The 19,544-nt window shown below is 35.5% G+C and overlaps 1 protein-coding gene across 2 annotated transcripts in view; it reads left to right on the top strand.

Moving 5' to 3' along the window:
• Positions 1-19,544, top strand: part of HOOK3 (hook microtubule tethering protein 3) — a 110,770-nt gene that overhangs the window by 69,966 nt on the left and 21,260 nt on the right. The window contains exons 11-17 of one of the 2 annotated variants that reach the window (XM_036751639.1): positions 1,055-1,256; positions 2,470-2,580; positions 7,120-7,207; positions 8,805-8,874; positions 11,178-11,318; positions 15,589-15,676; positions 19,405-19,410. In XM_036751639.1, the coding sequence (XP_036607534.1) occupies positions 1,055-1,256; positions 2,470-2,580; positions 7,120-7,207; positions 8,805-8,874; positions 11,178-11,318; positions 15,589-15,676; positions 19,405-19,410 (706 nt within the window). The remainder of the gene's footprint in view (positions 1-1,054; positions 1,257-2,469; positions 2,581-7,119; positions 7,208-8,804; positions 8,875-11,177; positions 11,319-15,588; positions 15,677-19,404; positions 19,411-19,544) is intronic. The other variant, XM_036751640.1, reaches the window with a different exon arrangement.

Below are 19,544 nucleotides of genomic sequence, written 5' to 3'. Positions count from 1 at the left end.
GCTCATAAAACCTTATGCTGCAATGAAATACATAACATCTAGGAATAAAGAGAAAATCAAATTGATTTTTATTCCATTTTGTAATTGATTCTATTCTGTATCACCCCCAGTGTGCTGTAAAAAAGTCTGTACTGTTATCACTATGACTCTAACCATGCAGGTGGACACCACCAATTTGTTTTCCATAGCAACAAGAGTGAAGAGGGGTTGTTGCTAGTCCTGCATTCCTGACACATCCAATCCTTCTGTTTTCCATCATCTGTGATACTTTGGACTTTGTAACCAATCATACTGTTCTTTGTTCTCTTGCACTTTCTAAAACTATGTGAAGGCTAATAAGCCCTACCTTATGTTTTTTTGGCTGACTGAACAGTCAAGAGACTCCTTTTATTAGTAATTGTTACCCTTACCAATAAATTAATGTGCCTGGAACTTTGTGCCTCACTTTACTTTAATTTCAAAAGCTGAAGGTGGTAGTCCCCATGCCCTTTACTCTGGTTTTATCCGCTCTGGAAATGTGTCTTCCATTGATCACATTCTAGGAAGGCCATTGATAAGACATAGAGTAACCAAGAGGAGTAGCCAGAATGATTGAAAGACTTTGAGTCCATTCCAGATGAGGACTGGTTGTAGTAACCAAAGATATGTAGCCTAGAGTAGGAAATACTTCAGGAGATCTGATAATTATCTTCAGGTGTTTAGTTGTCACGTAGAGGAGGGCAAAACTAAACAATACGTGACGTTGTAAAAGGCACCCATTTATCCCCTCCAAGGGGACCTTCCTGACAGCTAGTGTGGTGTAAAACTGGGGTAGGCTACCGCAGTAGGTAGCATTTTTCCCCTCTCTGGAAGGGAGGATTCCACACAAAGGCTGGATAACCACTTAAAGACTTGTTTTAGTGAAAATTCTTTTTCAAGTACAGATTGCCATTAGACATATAGGGTGGTCACTGCAGTCCTTTCCAACACTGAAATTCTGTGAACAGGATGCTGGGTAGTTCAGATAAGAGAAGGATTAATGTGGATCTGATTTTTAATTCCCAATTTCCCCCAGGCATTCTTCTGATAAAGTGGCTAAACTTGAAGGCCAAGTAGAATCATATAAAAAGAAATTAGAAGATCTTGGTGATTTGAGGCGGCAAGTGAAACTCTTAGAGGAGAAGAACACAATGTACATGCAGAACACTGTAAGTCTAGAAGAGGAGTTAAGGAAAGCCAACGCAGCTCGCAGTCAGCTTGAAACATACAAGAGACAGGTGAGAAATTTTTTTACATTGGTTTATTCATGTGGGCAAATTTTGTTTTGTTTTTCTTTATCACAGTGCCCATTTTTTAAATCCAGGGTATTATTTAAGCTAGAATTGAATCTGCCCAGTAAATTCTTACAGCCTGACCTCTTCTGTTATTTTGTTCTGGTTGGCTCTATGTAGTTTGAATCCATAGGCATCTTAGTTTTATCAGTTTCTTTATCCATTCAAGTTTTAGGCAACATGGTGTACTAATAATGATAATTCTGTATATTTATATTCTCTGTAAGTTTATATGTATCCTTGTTGTCTCACCCATTAGACTGTAGCTCCTTTGGAGCAGAGCTTATTTAATATATTACATTTGTATCCCCACCACCTAGCACAGTTAGTAAACATTCAGTGACCTATTAATTGATATCTTTATAATGGTTCAGTGTTCACAAAGCACTTTACATACACTCTTATTTGAGCCTCACAATGTTATCCTCATATTAGGGGGTAGATTAGGAAACTGAGGTTCAGAGAACTTGAGTTGTTGGTCATCTTGCCATCTACCCCGGGCTTCTTGCTGTCCACCCTGCTGTGGAGGCATGTGTCACTGCAACCTTTTCCCCTGCTTTCTTTATGTATAGTAATCAGATGATTGGTACCATTGTTTCTGGAAAGGGAATATCGATTGATTATCAGCCTTGTGGATCAGCGTATCATGTTGATTTGCCCACAGTCACATAGCTGGTAAGTGTTGGAGATGGATTTGTCTTCCTGACTCCATGTGCAACACAAAACCACAAATTACTTAGTCTCTCTGAGCCTCATTTTTATCATCTTTAAAATAGTAATAATAATATCTGCCACTACCTAAGACAATCGGGGTTAAGTGACGTGCATATACCTAAGGGTATTTGTGAGGAAAGAGCTTTGTAAACCTCAAAGCACTATGAGACATGAACCGTTATTAAAATACAACTAGAACAATAGATACAGCCTCCTAAAGGGTCTTTTAGAAAAAAACAAACACGTTGACTTATTTCCCCAAATGCATTTGCTTTAAATCAAACTCTGTACACGTTTGATTGAGAAATAATATTTAACAATATATATGTTATATATAAGAAGAATATGTGTGTATATGTATTTCTCTTTATGGATTTATAAAGTAGAGAAAAACCAGTGAGTTTTATTCCTTGTTATTGTTGATAACTTCCTCTTTCTGTAACAGGTAGTAGAACTACAAAATAGATTATCTGAAGAATCAAAGAAAGCAGATAAATTAGATTTTGAATATAAACGGCTGAAAGAAAAAGTGGACAGTCTTCAAAAAGAAAAGGATGTGAGTATATATTCTTTTTTGTTGTTGTTATTGCTAATAAATTAAAGCAGCTTGGCATAGTAGCTAGGGTGTGGAATTGGATCAGGAATACCTGGGTTCAAATCCTGTCTTTGTCACTTGTTAACTGTATGACTCCAGGCAAGTCACTTCTTTAGTACTTTTTTTTTTTGAGGGGGGAAGGCAGGGCAATTGGGGTTAAGTGACTTGCCCAAGGTCGCACAACTAGTATATGTGTCAAGTGTCTGAGGCCGGATTTGAACTCAGGTCCTCCTGACTCCAGGGCCGGTGCTCTACTCACTGCGCCATCTAGCTGCCCCCACTTCTTTAGGACTAACCTCCCAAGTCATCAGGTTGTGATAAAGCAACTGTTCTCAAAGCATAGTCCAAGGACCTCTCAGAGTCCCAGAGACCAAGATATAATAATAATACTAAGAAGTTATTTGCTTATTAAAATACTCCTCCCTTTTCCAACTGCCTATCCACGTGAGGCCTGATTTTCTAAATATACTTCAAGCAAAACAACATTGCAAAAAATCGAATGCAGAAGCATATACAAGAAACTAGCCATCCGTTAAGCCAGGGAGTAAAGAAATTTGGAAAAATATATAAAACAGTACAACTCTTATCACTAATTTTTGTTTTGTTTTGGAAAATATAGTTATTTTCCATAAAAAATATGTTGTTTATATTAACATTTAATAGATTTATTATTGTTATTTTTAATGAATTAATAAATATTTTAGAGTTTTACCAGTTTTCGTTTTTAATGAAATTTGTATTAATAGTTATAATCCACATAAACAAAAGCTCTTTCAGGGTCCTCAGTAATTTTGGTTTTGTTTTATTTGGAGACAATAGGGATTAAGTGACTTGCGCAGCTAGTAAATGTCTGAGGCAGGATTTGAACTCAGGTCCTCCTGCCTTCAGAGCCAGTGCTCTATCCATTACACCACCTAGCTGCCACACCTCGGTAATTTTTAAGAGTGTAAAGGGGACCTGAGACCAAAAAGTTTAAGAAAACTGGTCCAGACAGTTCCTACTCTAGGAGTTCACCATTCATTTAATGAATGCAAAGTACTAAGCACTTATGGTGTGCAGTTCACTAGGAATTAACATTGGGATACAAATACTAAAGTATGAAAAAATTCCTGTCCTCAAGAAGCTTGCATTCTAGCTGGGGAAGACAATATATGGGTTCAGGGTGGTTTTTTCAGGGACTCATAAGGGTGACATGTTTCATAGGACAGTTAATTAATTGATATTTCCTTTCCAGAAGCAATGGCACTAATCATTTGGTTACTGCGCATAGGGCAAGAAATGGGAAAGGAGTTGGGAGGGGCGGGGGGCAGACATGGCACCTGTAGTTTATGCGCAGCTGTAGGGTCAAGATGGCCTGGGTCACTGGCTTGATAGGATGTGAACCAAAGTGTGGTCTGAGGGCTGGCCTAGATATAGAAGTTAAGTAAATTTGTACTCACATATTCCCCAATCAGAAGTTTCAAATCAGAAATTGGAGCATGGATTCTGTGTAACAGACAGGTCCAGGTCAGGGGAAATGGAGCAGTAGCAGGGCAGGTGATAAGGAAAGCCTAGGTGGATGGGATGTGAAATGAAGCATGATCTACAGGCTGAGTCTAGATGTGAAAGACTGAGTGAATTTGTCCTCATTCAGTCCAGAATCATAACTGTACCTACAATTCATTATTTATAAAAGAATCAAAGTTAATGAAATATTCTATATAAACATTACTTAAATATTATAATTGCCTTGACATTGGTAATACCAAAAGATCTATTATTGTTTCAGTTCATTCGACTTTGGAACTCCTGCCATGGTGCTGAACAGTTGTAATTCCTATTTTCATCATAGGATGAAAATCACCTAAGAATAAATGAAAAAATGAAAAAAAATTTGTTATACCATAGTAAGCTATGTGCTGATTTACTATTGATACCAATACAAAAGCTAGAGTCCATTCCCTCATAGCTTAATATAACAACAGGAAGAGAAAGCACATCTGGGTGGTAGTGAGGGATAGGTATTTTTATTTGAAAAGTGACAGAGATGGAAGTGTAGTTTCTTGTGCTGGTAGAGGTACAACATGGATAAAGAAAATGATGAGTATTGATATATTTCAACATAGCATAATGCTTTGTGAAATTTACATTATAAAATTTATATTTTCTTAATTGAAAACTACACAAACTATGCTCTCTATTTAATAAAGATTAACAAATCAAATGAATTGAAAATTCCAGGTGAAGCTTTAACATTTCCTAAAGGATGTAATAAATCACATAGCAAAAAAGTTTTTTCTCATAATTACTAAATACTAGATTTACATCATGTTATTACAGCCTTCCTTCCTAGTGAGTTATCATAAATAGCAAACAAAAACCTATTGAATTTTAGAGTTTGAAGGAACATTATAGATCATTCTGGTTCAACCCCTAAATCCTAAGATGGGTCCTTTTAGTATTACATTCTTACCTTTCTTTTGTTTCTTTCTCCTTTCTCATAAAATGTTTCATATTCATATTGAATACATAATACAAAATTGCTTATACTTCCCTACTCATCAGTGCCTTGCAATCTAGTTTCAGTCTCTTCTAGCATTCTACTGAAATTGCTGTCTCAAAAATCGCCATTGACTCTCTAATTGCCAAATCCAGTGGTCCTTTGTTGTGTTGTATTGGCACCTTTATATCTTTGGTGCCTTAAGGTACTTATTCCTTAAGGTCCTCACTCTTTATTCTTCCCTCTCCAGCCCCTTCTTTTCTGCTTTAAATTCAGAAACACCACACACTCTTGAATTCTTAGTACACTCTATATTTTTACACTTCTTTGTCATCTCTTTTTCTAGTTCCTCATTTTCCCAGGCTCCTTAAGGATGGTACTCACCCATTCTGTCCTGGGAGGTCCTCTTTCTCTTTCCCGACTTTTCCTTTCTATACAACATCTTATTTCTTGGCTTCAACCACTGTTTTCCTACAAATAAAATTTTCATATCAGTCTGTTTCTCCATCCCTGACTTCTGAGTTCCAGATCCATGCCTCTAGTCGTTTCCAGGATATTTCTACTTAAATGAATCACTGCTACCTCAGGAGCAACATTTCCCAAACTAGCCTTTCCCTTAAACCTGCTCCTGCTTTTGACTTTACTATATCTGTCATTGGCACCAACATTTATTCATTCCCCTAATCCAGTCCCCTCTGTGAGTTTAGTGTCTCAGTTACACTTGTAAAATATGTCTTGCATCTGTTCCCTTCTTTCTGCTCTTGATGCCACTGCCCTCGAGGGCCCATCTAGGAACAATGGACAGAAATCGCAGAAAACCAGATCTAGGTTAGATATAAGTAAAAACTTGCTAACAGAATTATCCAAAAGCGTAATGAGCTGCCTCGGGAGGCCTTCAGGCACAGAATAGATAGATGACTATTTGTCAGGCATATTTGGGTAGTAGTTAAACCGGATAACCTCTGATATCCCTCCCAACATTAGAGGTAATATGATTCTCTGTAAAACAAAATCTCATTCTCTTCCTGGATTATTGCAGTAAGCGTCTAGCATATCTTCCTCTTTATTCCACTACTACTCATCACCCTTATGCACAAATCTAATTATATTGGCTTTCACCCAAAAATCCTTAGTCAGTTCCTTTTGCTTGCCAAGTAAAGTTCCAACTCATTGCTCATTCAGAATCGTTTATAATATGGCATCACCTCATCTTTCCATCTTTATCTCATCTTATTTCTTTAACCCAAGCAGACTGGACTACACTGCTACTGAACAGGAACCTTGTGCAGTATCACCTCTGTGCCTTTGCCCTCACTATCCTGTATACTTGGACTGTCAGCCCCTCCCTCTTTACCTGCTGAATTACTTCCCAGCCTAAAGGCTGCTAGCTCCAAAAAGCCTTCCCTTCGTCCCCCTCACCACCTTTTCTCAACGACCTCCCTATTCTGACCCCACAGAGTAAATTGTTTTTCTACCTCTCTGTAGCGGTAGTTTAATATTATGTGCTATAGTCATCTGTGTTTGTATCTTATCTGCCTACTAGAGTTTAAGCTTTGTAAAAGTAGAAACAAGACCTTATTTAAGCAGGGCTCTGCACACAGTAGACACTTACTGAGCACCATGGTACAGTAGCAAGTACACTCTCAGAGCACCTTGTTTCAGATTCTGCCTCTATCTTAGCAGCGAAATGGGGGGCTTGGCTAGATGACTTTTAAAGTTCATCTTAGCTCTGAATCTGTGATCCTGTGGTAGTAAACGTTTGCTAATTTGTGATTGTCTGTTTAGAACTTTGTTCCATCTTAAAAAGTGTTAGAAATCAGCATTTAAATGGACTGTGAAAACATGTTCGTATTTCCATAAAACGTACCTGATCTCCCAGTAACTATTCTTCTAAATATCATTTGGTAATGCAAATATTACTTCAGACATTAAAATATGATATCTGTGAAAGCAAATGTAGTCCAACTTTGACACCTGGGTTTGTATTCTAAGTCTAACTGTCCTTGTCCTTTGTTGTGCAGAGATTAAGAACTGAACGGGATTCTCTTAAAGAAACCATTGAAGAACTTAGATGTGTACAGGCCCAGGAAGGACAGCTCACTACTCAAGGTAACAAAAAACGCCCTGAGTTCAAAGCAATGGAATTTATGTTCTACTCTTGCTGTAACGTGCATAATGCAAGTGTAAGCAAAAGTATTTTCTGTAACTTCTCTTTTAGCTAAAAATTTAATTAGATATTTTTATATATAGAAAAATCTATTTAAAGCAATTCTTAGGTCTCCTTAGAAGTCTATAGATAAATTTCAGGACCTCTGTGAACTTGGATACAAGAAAATTACATATTTATTTTTAATAATACTTGATTACCTTTATAATCCTATGTATTGTGTGCTTTTAAAAACATTATTCTCAGGATATGTTCACCAGACTGCCAAAAGACATCCAACTGTCACAAAAAAGTCAAAAACTCTTGATTTTTATTATTTAAAGAAAGTCTTTCCTCAGAGGGAAAAATGTTAGTCTAATCAAGAAAATAATAGTCGTTGAACTATTTTAAACAAAACAAAGTCTTGAAAGCTTAAGATTAAAAGTCCTGAGTTGTGAGTATAGTTCCTGAGTCTGGTTTTAAAAAATGTAGTCTAATAATCTTCTTGTAGGAAACATTAAATAGGATTATGAGGCAACATTTGTTCAGTGACTTCCTAAAAAAAATTTTTCACCAATTTTTGACTGCTTATTGGGTCAGTGAAGTCAGTCTTTTAGAACCTGAACAAACCTCTAAGGGTAGAAGGTTTAACTTTCATCTTATTATATAAATACTTTATATAAACATTACATAAACATCTTTCTTGATAGAAAGATGTTTTTAAGTTCATGTTACTAAGATGGGTTTTTTCTTCAAAGCATAAAAATATTATTGTCAAAGAATTGAATTTTATTTTCATCATAGTGGTAGAAAGAAATTAGGAAATATGATCAATAATTCACCAAGTGGCATATTCAAGTATTTGGTCTCTTTGTGGATTGTAAGCTTGAGGTGGTATGTATTGCCCTTCCATTCCCTCCTGCATACAGCTTCCCTTCCTATAGTGTTTCACCTGACTATGCTCTGCGTTGCTAATTTTTCTTCTATTCCTATCTCATTTTAGTCTACCCTAACATTCTTGGTTTTCACTATTTGGTTTTTCACCTCTTCCCTTCGTTTCCCAAAGGGAGCTTATGCACATGGGACAAATGCAGACTATCTAGTTTTAAGGAAGAGGTTGAGAAAATGCTTAGAATGTTTACTTTGGTGCTCCTTGCAAAACCATTCTCCTGTCTGAAGAACTATAATTATATCTATGTTAAAAACCTGGCACAAGATCCCAGTAGTTGATCTGTTTGGAAAATATAAAAAAATACATAAGCAAATTTTTTCCACACTTTGATCTTCATATTTCGTACTCAGAAGAGTTTTAACATCTTAAATGCTACTAACTTGTATGAACAATGGAGGCCACAACTGTCATTTCCCAAATAACCCTTCTCATTCCTTCCACCAAAAAGCTTTTTTCTGATGGACAAAACGTAAAAGGCTTGGGTTTTTAGCTATGCACATGGAGAAGGGCTTTTTATCCAGGAAGAAGGATGGAAAACCCAAATATAGGGAAAAAAAGATGACAATTTTATCCTAACTTCTCTGTTCCATCATGTGTATCGTAAATAGGATTAATGCCTCTGGGAAGTCAAGAGTCTTCAGACAGTCTGGCAGCAGAGATTGTTACACCTGAAATAAAGTAAGTAGGCTATAATACTTTGTAGCTACCCTGTGCAAAGTACTTTAACACATGCCATCTCCCATGCCTGGAAAGGAACTTCCCTCACTTCATCCCTGATCCCCCCTTATTGTCAGCTTTCTCTCCCCTTGAGGCCTAACTTATGTACCAGCTCCTTCCCTGATACCATCAGTTAGAAGTTACTCCTTCCTCCTTGAACCTTCCTCTTTGAATTGATTCTTCAGTTTGATTTCTCCTGAAAATTGATATTTTTTATAATCACCTTTTTTTTCCAAAATATACCTCCTCCCCCCTCTCAGTGAATGAATCCTTTATAAGAAAGAAAAAGAAAACAGCTCAGCAAAACTAGCCAGCACTTTTATGTTCCCGCGCCCATAGGTATTGACTGACCTGTGGTCAGCACTTAATAAAAATTTGTTGACTAACTTTATTGAAGACATAAAACATAGCAGTATTTTTCTTATTTCCAATAATTCTGAAATACAAAGTTCTACGTCCATAGTTCCTGTCTCTTTAAAGAAGTAAGAGAAATACATTTTCATATCTACTTTGTTTCCAATTCTTCAGTACTACAAAAGGTGCTGCTGCAAATATTTCGGGTGTATAGAATGCCTTCTGTTATTAGTCTTAACCATAAGAAGCGGTATAACTGAAAGGGCTTTAGATTTGGAGTCAGAAAACCTCAGTTCAATTCCTCACTCTGCTTCAAATATACCATATGACTGTAGAAAATTCACTTAAACTCTATGGGCCTCAATTTCCTGTCTTTAAAGTAAAGAGATTGGATTCAATGATATTGTTAGGAATCCTTTTAACTGAGAGTAATGGGACCTCTTGGGAGAGGTTTACTGCTAGCAGGAATCCAGTGAATATGGGTCAAAGATAAGAGGCCAAATTGAAAACAAATTTATTAGCATGCTAAGGCAGATTGCTTTCTGATAGCAGCTTTAGCTTCCGAGGGGTACATATTTGGTTTTTTCTGATTTTTCAAACTCACAGTACACAACCAATCAGCAGTGTACTGTGGTAACTCGGAAGAGATAAAATATTTGACAGACAACGGAGGGGCAGAGAAAGGGGGACTATTTGGAATCCATCTGTCAGGATTTATTATCAGAGTAAGAAAACAACTTAACTGTTCAAGGGCAAAAGACAAGAGGATATCAGACGATTAAGGGATTTCTACGTTATTAGGCCATCAAGATGTTTTGACATGATTGTGGTTCCTGCTTTCCTCCTACACTATCTAAGGTCCCTTCCAGATCTGTATGCAATGATCCAGTGACTTTATATCATAGGTTTGGGTCCATATCTGGTCTTCCTGTGAGCCTCTAAGCTACTTGAAGGCAAGAACTATCCTTTTTTTATCCTTGTACAGGCACTCTGTGGTTTATTAAATTGGAGTAAGAAGCTATATCCTTTTAAAATCATACTTTAAAAAATATCATGGGAGAATTTTTTGAAAATGTAAAAATATAAGAAATATTGTAGGGGAAAAAAAGAAACATCTTTTTTTTTTTCCCAGAAAACATTTGTTTTACATCTTTAAGGTAATTATTCTGTTTACTGGGATAATAATAATAGCTAACATTTAGCTATTACGGCACCCACTGTGTGCCAGACGCTGTGCTAAGTGCTTTACTGCTGTTATCTCATTTCATACTCATGACAACCCTGAGAGCTGGTGGCTGTTGTTATCCCCATTTTACAGATGAGGAAACTGAAGCAAACAGATTGAGTGTCTTGCCCAAGGTCACACAGCCTGTAAGTGTCTGAGGCCAGATTAGAACTCAGATCTGCCTGATTCCAGGCCTGGTGTTCTGTCCACTGTCCCCCTGAGTTGCCCCATAGCTTTATGACCACGGACAGGTCATCTAACTTTGCAGAATATGCGTTCCCTCATCTGTGAAGTAAGAGTAAATTAGTTGAGGATGAATTAAGTTATTGACAAATTCCCTTCTAGGTTTAACATTCTATAAGTCAGTCCTCTGAAAGAAAATATTAAAATCTCGGTTTTATGAGAGCTGATAATTTAGATTATTAATACTTGTTCTCTTTTCCATAAGTTCTGGAGAAGGGAGCAGGGAGCCTATTACAAAGTGGTAGGCTCATTAAGGAAAAGGAAATTTGCAGCCTTTGTACTGTCTAGTGCTGTGCTTCTTTTCCCAGTCTTTCATACAGTAGGGACTTAATAAAAATTTATTGAATGAGGAAATTATATTGAAAACCTGATTGCATATTCATGTTTTTTAATAGTTATAAACACTTAACAGTGCATTTAAATTTTTCTTTTACCTATCCAGGGAGAAACTCATTCGTCTTCAGCATGAAAATAAGATGTTAAAACTTAATCAAGAGGGTTCTGACAATGAACGGATTGCATTATTGCAGAGCCTCCTCGATGATGCAAATCTACGTAAGAATGAATTAGAGACGGAAAACAGGTAGGAAAATATTAATGGCATCAGTTGCCCAACTAATTCCTATTATGTGAACTTGATTATTCTGAAATCCAGTGTTTAAATTTTTTATTTTATTTATTTATTTGTTTATTTTTAGTGTTTACATTTTCAATGGAGATGAAGCAAATATTATATGTTTTTTCCCCGGATACCTTTAACTTTACTTTCTTTCTTTCTTTCTTTCTTTCTTTCTTTCTTTCTTTTTTTTTGGAGGGGGGAAGGCAGGGCAATTGGGGTTAAGTGACTTGCCCAAGGTCACACAGCTAGTAAATGTGTCAAGTGTTTGAGGCAGAATTTGAGCTTGGGTCTTTTTGACTGCAGGGCTGGTGCTCTATTCACTGTGCCACCTAGCTGCCCCCACCCTGCCTTTAACTTTTCTACTACCTTTTATAGATTCATTCTTATTTTCATTCCTTTTCCAATTACATGTAAAAACAATTTTTAATATTCTTTTTTTAAATTTTGAGTTCCAAATTCTCCCCTTCTTTCCCTCCTTCCCTTCACTCCTTAAACAGAAGGTAAGCAATTTTAATTTGACATAGGTTCTACATATATAGTACAGGCTCATCTTAAAAATTGCCTAATCACATTTTTTGTGGATTTATTGTTAGTCATATTGAAACAGTACCTAGACCATCCTATTTCTCTCATTTTTATTCTTATTCATTAAACATCAGTGATGAAGAAATCACTGAGTTCCAAAATCTTTTATGGCCAGTGTCACAATATCAGAATCTTCAATTTGCTATTTTCTTTTTTTATTTATTTAGTATTTTATTTTCCCCCAGTTGCATGTAAAAACAATTTCCAACATTCTTTTTTAAAACTTTTGAGTTTCACCTAAATTAAATTACTTATTCAGTGCCATACCAATCAAACTACCAAAAAGTTATTTTATAGAGCTAGAAAAAAAACAAGAACAAAATTCATCTGGAAGAACAAAAGGTCCAGAATATCAAGGGAATTAATGAAAAGAAATGCAAGGGAAGGTGGCCTAGCTATACCAGATCTTGAATTGTATTATAAAGCAGCAATCATCAAAACTACTTGATACTGGCTAAGAAATAAGAGTGGTGGATCAGTGGAATAGGTTAGGTACACAAGACACAACAGTCAGTGACTATAGTAATCTACTCTTTGATAAATCCAAAGACTCCAGCTTCTGGGATAAGAACTCCTATTTATTTTTCTCTCTTTTGTTTTTGTGTTTTTTGGTTTTGTTTCTTCTTTCTCATGATTATTCCACTGGTAATAATTCTTCTTTACAAATTGACTATTGTGTAAATAAGTTCAATGTGAAGTTATATGTAGAAGATACATCGGATTTCATGCCATCTTGGGGAAGGAGTGGGAGGTGGGGAGAAAATCTCGAACTCAGGTTCATGCGGAACTGAGTATTGTAAACTAAAAATAAAAAATCTTAATAAAAAAACTATTTAACAAAAACTGCTGGGAAAACTGGAAAATAGTATGGCAGAAACTAGGCATAGAGCAACATCTTACACCCTATACCAAGATAAAGTCAAAATGGGTACATGATTTAGATATAAAGACTGATACTGTAAGCAAACTAGGAGAGCAAGGGAAGAACTTATGACCAAACAAGAGGTAGAGAACATTATGAAATGCATTTTGAGTATATTAAATGGAAAAGTTTTTGCACAAACAAAGCCAATACAACCAAGATTAGAAGGGAAGCAGAAAGCTGGGAAACAATTTTTACTGCCAGTGTCTCTGATAAAGGCCTCATTTCTAAAATATATAGAGAACTGAATCAAATTTGTAAGAATACAAGTCATTCCCCAACTGATGAGCGGTCAAAGGATATGAATAAAAGGCAGTTTTTAGAGGAAGAAATTAAAGCTATCTATAGTCATATGAAAAAATGCTCTAAATCACTCTTGATTAGAGAAATGATAGAGATTGGCTAACAGGGCAAAACAGGAAAATGATAAATGTTGGAGAAGATGTGGGAAAACTGGTGGAGTTGTGAACTAATCCAGCCATTCTGGAAAGCAGTTTGGAACTATGCCCAAAGGGCAATAAAATTGTTCATCCCTTCTGACCCAGAAATACCACTTCTAGGTCTGTATCCCAAAGAGATCATAAAAACATTAAAAGGACCCACATGCACAAAAGTATTTACAGCAGCTCTTTTTGTGGTGATTCAAAATTGGAAATTGAGGGGATGCCCATCATTTGGGGAATTGGCTGAACAAGTTTGCAGTATATGAATGTAGTGGAATGCTATTGTGCTATAAGAGATGATGAGCAGGCAGAGTTCAGAAATACCTGGAAAGACTCATATGAACTGATGCTGAGTGAAATGAGCAGAACCAGGAACATTGTACACAGTAACAGCCACATTGTATGATGACTGACTTTGATAGACTTAGCTCTTCTCAGCAATTCAATGATCTAAGACAATTCCAAGGGACTCCTGTTAGAAAATGTTGTCCACATCCAGAGAAAGAACTTTGGAGTTTGAGTACAGATGGAAGCATCCTATTTGCTCTCCTTTTCTTTTGTTGTTTTCTGTTGTTTCTTCTTTCTCATGGTTCCTCCCTTCTTTACATCATGACTGATGTAAAATTATGTTTAATATGAATGTATAAGTAGAGCCTATATCAAATTGCACACCATTCTTGGAGAGGGGGGAGAGAAGGGAGAGAAAATTTAAAACTCAAAATCTTATGGAGATGAATGTTGAGAACTAAAAATAAATTAATTATGGTTTTTTTTTTTTTTAAAAACTTTCATTTCCACAATTTACTATTTTCTCTTTCGGTCAGGGAGACTGTTGGGGAGGGATAAATAGATTGCATTTATTCTATAGAATATTCATGACTAGATATTTCATATTTTCCAAGTTGTAACCCACTATGCTTGAAAAATACTCTTCCTTTTTATGGTAATTAGTTGACATAGAGGTTGTTTCACTTTAAAATGTTTTAATTAAATTTTTATTTCTTTCACATAACAGAAATCCATTTTCTCTTACCACCCCTTCTCTACCCCTACTTCCCCATTGAGGAAAAAAAAAGAACAAAAACCTTTGTAACAGTGTGCATAGTCACCAAACAAATTTCACATTGGCCATGTCTAAAAAATATGGCTCAATCTATACACTGAGGAAATCACTCTCTGTCAGGAAGCATATCTCATCATGGGTCCTGTGGAGTCATGGTTAGTCATTGACTTGATCAGAGTCCTTTCAACATTTTTTTCAACATTACAGTATTGTTAGTATATAAATTGTTCTGGTTCTACCAACTTCATTCTCTATCAGTTCATGCCGGTCTTTCCTAGTTCACTAGTCCTTTTCCCCCTTTCTTTGATTTCTTTGGGGTGTAGACCTAGTCATGATGTCATTGTGTCAAAGTTTAATAACTTTTGGGGTATAGTTCCAAATTGCTTTCTAGAATGGCTCCACAAACAGTATATTCATGTACCTGTTTTCCCACAACCCTCCAGGATTTGTCATTTTCTTTTTTGTTGGCTTGTCACTCATATGGATGTGAGGTGGAACCTCAGAGTTATTTTTTTTCTCTAATTATTAGTCACTTGAAGCTTCTTTCCATATTATTATTGATAACTTGGACTTCTTCCCTTGAGAATTGTCTTCGTATCTTTTGACGATTTTATTGGTTGGGGAATAGCTTATTCTTAATTTGAATAACTTGTCTATACATCTTGGAAATAAGACCTGAATCAGATAAATTTGCTACGAAGGTTTTTTTCCCCAATTACCTGCTACCCTTCTAATTTTGACTGTATTGATTTTACTTTTTGGTTCATATAATCAAAACTGTCCATTTTATCTTACTTTCAAAGAATGTTCAAATTCAGCTGCCCATTGAACAGTGGCTTTGTAAGTTTTAAACCTAAATTTTTGAATTATTGTAGCTTAAAGAAGACTTGAATTGGAAGCAGTGAAGGGATGAGTCTGAACTGCTCTGTGACGTGTTTTATATGTGACCTGGGGCAGTTGTTTCATCTGCACCTTTCTGGGCCTCCCATTTCCTTGTATGCTAAATCAGGATAATTATATTGGTACTTTACTTGATAGAGTTCTTTTGTAAATCCTCAGTTGAATAATTTGTGAGCCTTTTTTATGATTTACAATCTATCCCCACTAACAAGGGTGTTTTTGTATGCTTTACTATGTCCTATAGCCAATATTGGATCATAAAGGGAAAAGAAGGTATAAATTATCATGAACCCCCAAAATAAGGTGTTTGTTTATTTCTAGACTGGTGAATCAAAGACTTCTAGAAGTACAGTCACAAGTTGAAGAATTGCAGAAATCCTTACAGGAACAAGGCTCAAAAGCAGAAGATGTAAGTGTTCATTATACACACTTAGAATTTTTAGCAGTTGCATATTAATGAGAAAACTAAAGGTTTCATTTTATTACTTTTTATATAATTTCCCATGGCTCCTAAAGAAATTAGAAATATTTCCTATTTTAAAAATTCCCTGACAGTATCATAGGGACCCTTTCCTAGATTTACTCTGCCACAACTTGGATTATGAAGGGGATGGCGTTTTCTTAACATGAAAATGCAGTCCTTTCCCCCATCTCACCTTTTATAATGTTTGCCTACAAAGAATGTGCTAGATACATGTTGACAGTATTCATCTACACAAAAGTTTTTCTCTTTAATGGAAAAACTACTATGAGAAACTTTGTGATTATGATTAGGATTTGTAGCTTATCAATAAAACTTTAACAAAATTCATTAACTTCTTCAGGCAAGTATGCAAAGGGGGACTTGCTTGGTTTTATTCAGTGCTCTGCAGAAAACTGGAGAAAGATAACTGGATTTTAGTAATCTACCATTTTAGCCCACTAATCCTGTTCTTCGGTGGGCCAATTTGTTTTACTTTCATTCTAACCTTAGAAGTAGAAAGGGTTTTATCAGCCTTTTAGTTTGCTTACAAAGACTGATCTCTTTGGACCACCTTTTGTAATATAAATAGATCCATTTCTTAAATCCAGTTTTATCTGCTCCTCTAGGACTTTAGAAGATCCAGCTTTAACCCAGTTCTCTTAGGCTTCAGGGTCCATTTTGATGCTTTGCTATAATGCAAATAATTTGTTTCATACAATCTCTGCCTTGAAAAGCCCTCTTATATCGCTGCAACAATATCTTCTGAGATATCTCAAAACAATGGATACACTGAGAAGACATTAGCATCAAAATTCTTTTAGCTGTTTTGTCTCTGAAAGCATAGAAATACCAACAAATTTTTCTAAGTCCATTCATTCAATAAAAGCTTACTGGACCACCGCCTTATTTAAAGTAAGTTTTGTTTCATTTGAGTAACCCAGTTCTCAATGCATTATGTAACCCCAGTCTTGAACGTAATTTGATTATCGATATTAGAGGTAATTGAATGGAAGCAAAGCCTGCCCTCATACCACTAGCTTAGTTGTCATTATGACTTCTGTCTGCTTAGGGTATGTATTTTAATCTTTATAGATGTGTCCTTTTTCATTAACAATTAGTTGCTCTCTGATGCAGAGGACATTATTTAAAATAGAAATTTTCTGTAGTTTTCTAGTCAAAATTTATCATATGGTTTCTAGAATTTTAATGTGTTCTAATTTTGTCCGGGGCTGTCTCCACTCATCCTGATCTATATCTTGCCACTAGACCCAGATAGCTCCAGAAGAGAAAGTGAGGCTCATGGCATCATCTTGGTGTCATAGTCCTCTTTGAGAACGAGGGTCAAAGAACAACAGTTTTGTACATCTACCCTTTTCTGTTTATGTTATAAAAGAATATAGGCACATTGACTAGATTTTTTTTTTACATTTGCAAAGAAAAAGAAGTTATAAAAACACTTTGTGGGATTGTGGATCTCCTAACATGAAGCAAGAATGTTGTACATGTCAAACAAAATATTGATAATTCAAGTAAATTTTAAAATCTCTTTGTGGATATTCTGGATGGTTTTAGTCCTTCATCCACAGCTAGCTTCAGCTCTCTTAAACACAAAGCCTTAGAAAGGAAAAATAAGTGACACTGTGTCCCTCTACCTTGTAGTTTCTGTCTTAATGTTCTAAAAATTGTCAGAGTTTCCTGAATAGTTTTCCTTACAGTAATTCAGTTAACTTAGTATTTGTTTTTCCTTTTTATTTTGGTCTTATACTCTTTCAACATTAATGTTATTTAAATTGTAATGATCTAATCTATCATAGCAAACTTTTTTGAAAGTCTAGAAAAAATATTACTCAATGATAATACCAGTAGAAAAGAAGATTATCCTCTTCTTTGGTACTATCTTGGTAAATAAGAAGAGTTTTACTCTAATATAAAAAAAAGTATAAGAAGGGGGTCCAGATTTTTAAAAAGAAAAGTTTTTAGGGAAGTAGTCTAAAACCCTACAATATCAAGCATAGAACAGGCTAGTTCTGACCACATGTTATATGTATCTTTAACACCTTAAATATGTCATTAGTTTTAGTCATCTTAACACTTCCAAAACTCAGAGAGATTTTGGGATTAATTATCTGTTTTTAATCCTCTTTGGAATCCCAACCTGAAAAGATATACTCTGAGATTGCTGTTAAATTGACTGCTTTATCTCACTTTTAAAACAGGAAACCCAATGTGAAATGCTAAGTGCCATTTTTATGCCTTCTGTTGTGGATGATACTAAAACATATCTATACTAAAATCCTTCACCGAGGCCTCATCAGAGTACAGAAGTGACCTCAGTACCCAAAGGGTACATGAGCAAAATGCAATCTCTGACAGATTGTACCAGAGTAAAACTGTTGTCAACGGGCAGTCTACAGATTATATATCTGTCATCAGAAGATCTGTTCTATCTAAGTTCTAAAGGCTTATCACCACAGCATTAGATTCAGGATAATGACTTTTTATAGTCATAAGGAATGGAAAGGATGCTTTCTGAATTCATAAAAAGTATAGACAAAAGAGAGAGAACTGATGTACTACCAAAAATAGATCCATAAAATGTGAAAAAAAGCTGCCTATGATACCTAGAAGAACATTATAAAGCCTAGAGAATAGCACTCTAAAAGATGAATTTTTGAAAATGAATTTCAAGAAAGTGAGAAGAAAATGAAATTAACCTAAGGCTCTTTTATGTTTTCTAACTTTGGATTCTTCCTGCCAGAAAAGAAAAGAAAATTTTGGATCACCTGAGCTTTTCATATTACACTGAAAGCTATTACAATTGATCTTTTTGCTTATCAAGTGAAAAATATAATTGTATTTATTTGAACATTTATTTTTTGTCATTGCCCATATTAGGCAATATCTTCTGAATCACATTTATGTTTTGTCCGCTCCTAGTTAAGCCTATGTCATCCTTACACATGCACATCCACTGCCACTTTCATTGCTATTCTCATCCTACCCAAAAACTAGAGGCTAGCTAGACAAAGTGCTGTTCTTGCAAATTAGAGAGCTTCGTTGTAGAGGTTGAGGTGTTTTGGGAAGGTGATGTTGTGCACCTTTAATTATTTTTTTGTACTACATTCATATTGTCTTAAGACTTTTCTCATACAGAAAAAGCCTATCAAATAGAATATTTACTTTATTCTTAAACTACACTTTCAAGCACCTAAAGAAAGAGTCTTCTACTTCTTTTTCCTCACTAACATATAGTTGTTCCTCAGGAATATATAACACACACTGCTGCCTCCCAAATGGAAGTGATCCTCTGAGAAAGAGGAGCCTCATTTCTGTTATCAAAAACAGACTGTCCTTTCATGTGACCAGAAGTCTTAGAGTGGGCTGGTTTACATATTTTTTATTATTATTTTTATGTCATTTGTTTTTAGCATGGAAGCAGAAAAGCATTGTTATATCCAGTCACATGGATAATTTGAGCTAGCCACAGTGTATAAAACTGCAGAGAACAAGACAGGATGAGGAGAACATAGAAGAAAGAAAAATGTACATTTCTGAAAAAAATGCATATCTTTTCCTTCTGTTCATGAGTTACTAAATCGTTCCTTCTCTTGGCTGCTGTGTTTGCTTCATACTAATATGTCCTCTCTGTCTCTTGGCATGGGTTTCTGCTCAAGGCTATTGTAAGTATGGCTTTCTATTTATTCCTGTTTATTAGATACTATTCCTTACTTAACTTTTTGAGTTAGAAATATATGAAGGTAGCATCACAATGGATTACAGTAATGGTTGAAATTAAAGAATCTTTATGCATAAT

This window comes from Trichosurus vulpecula, chromosome 3 (assembly GCF_011100635.1).
Source record: "Trichosurus vulpecula isolate mTriVul1 chromosome 3, mTriVul1.pri, whole genome shotgun sequence".
In the NCBI taxonomy this organism is placed as follows: domain Eukaryota; kingdom Metazoa; phylum Chordata; class Mammalia; order Diprotodontia; family Phalangeridae; genus Trichosurus; species Trichosurus vulpecula.
The sequence above is the reverse complement of the archived record's forward strand: the minus strand, read 5'-3'. Positions and strand labels throughout refer to the sequence as shown.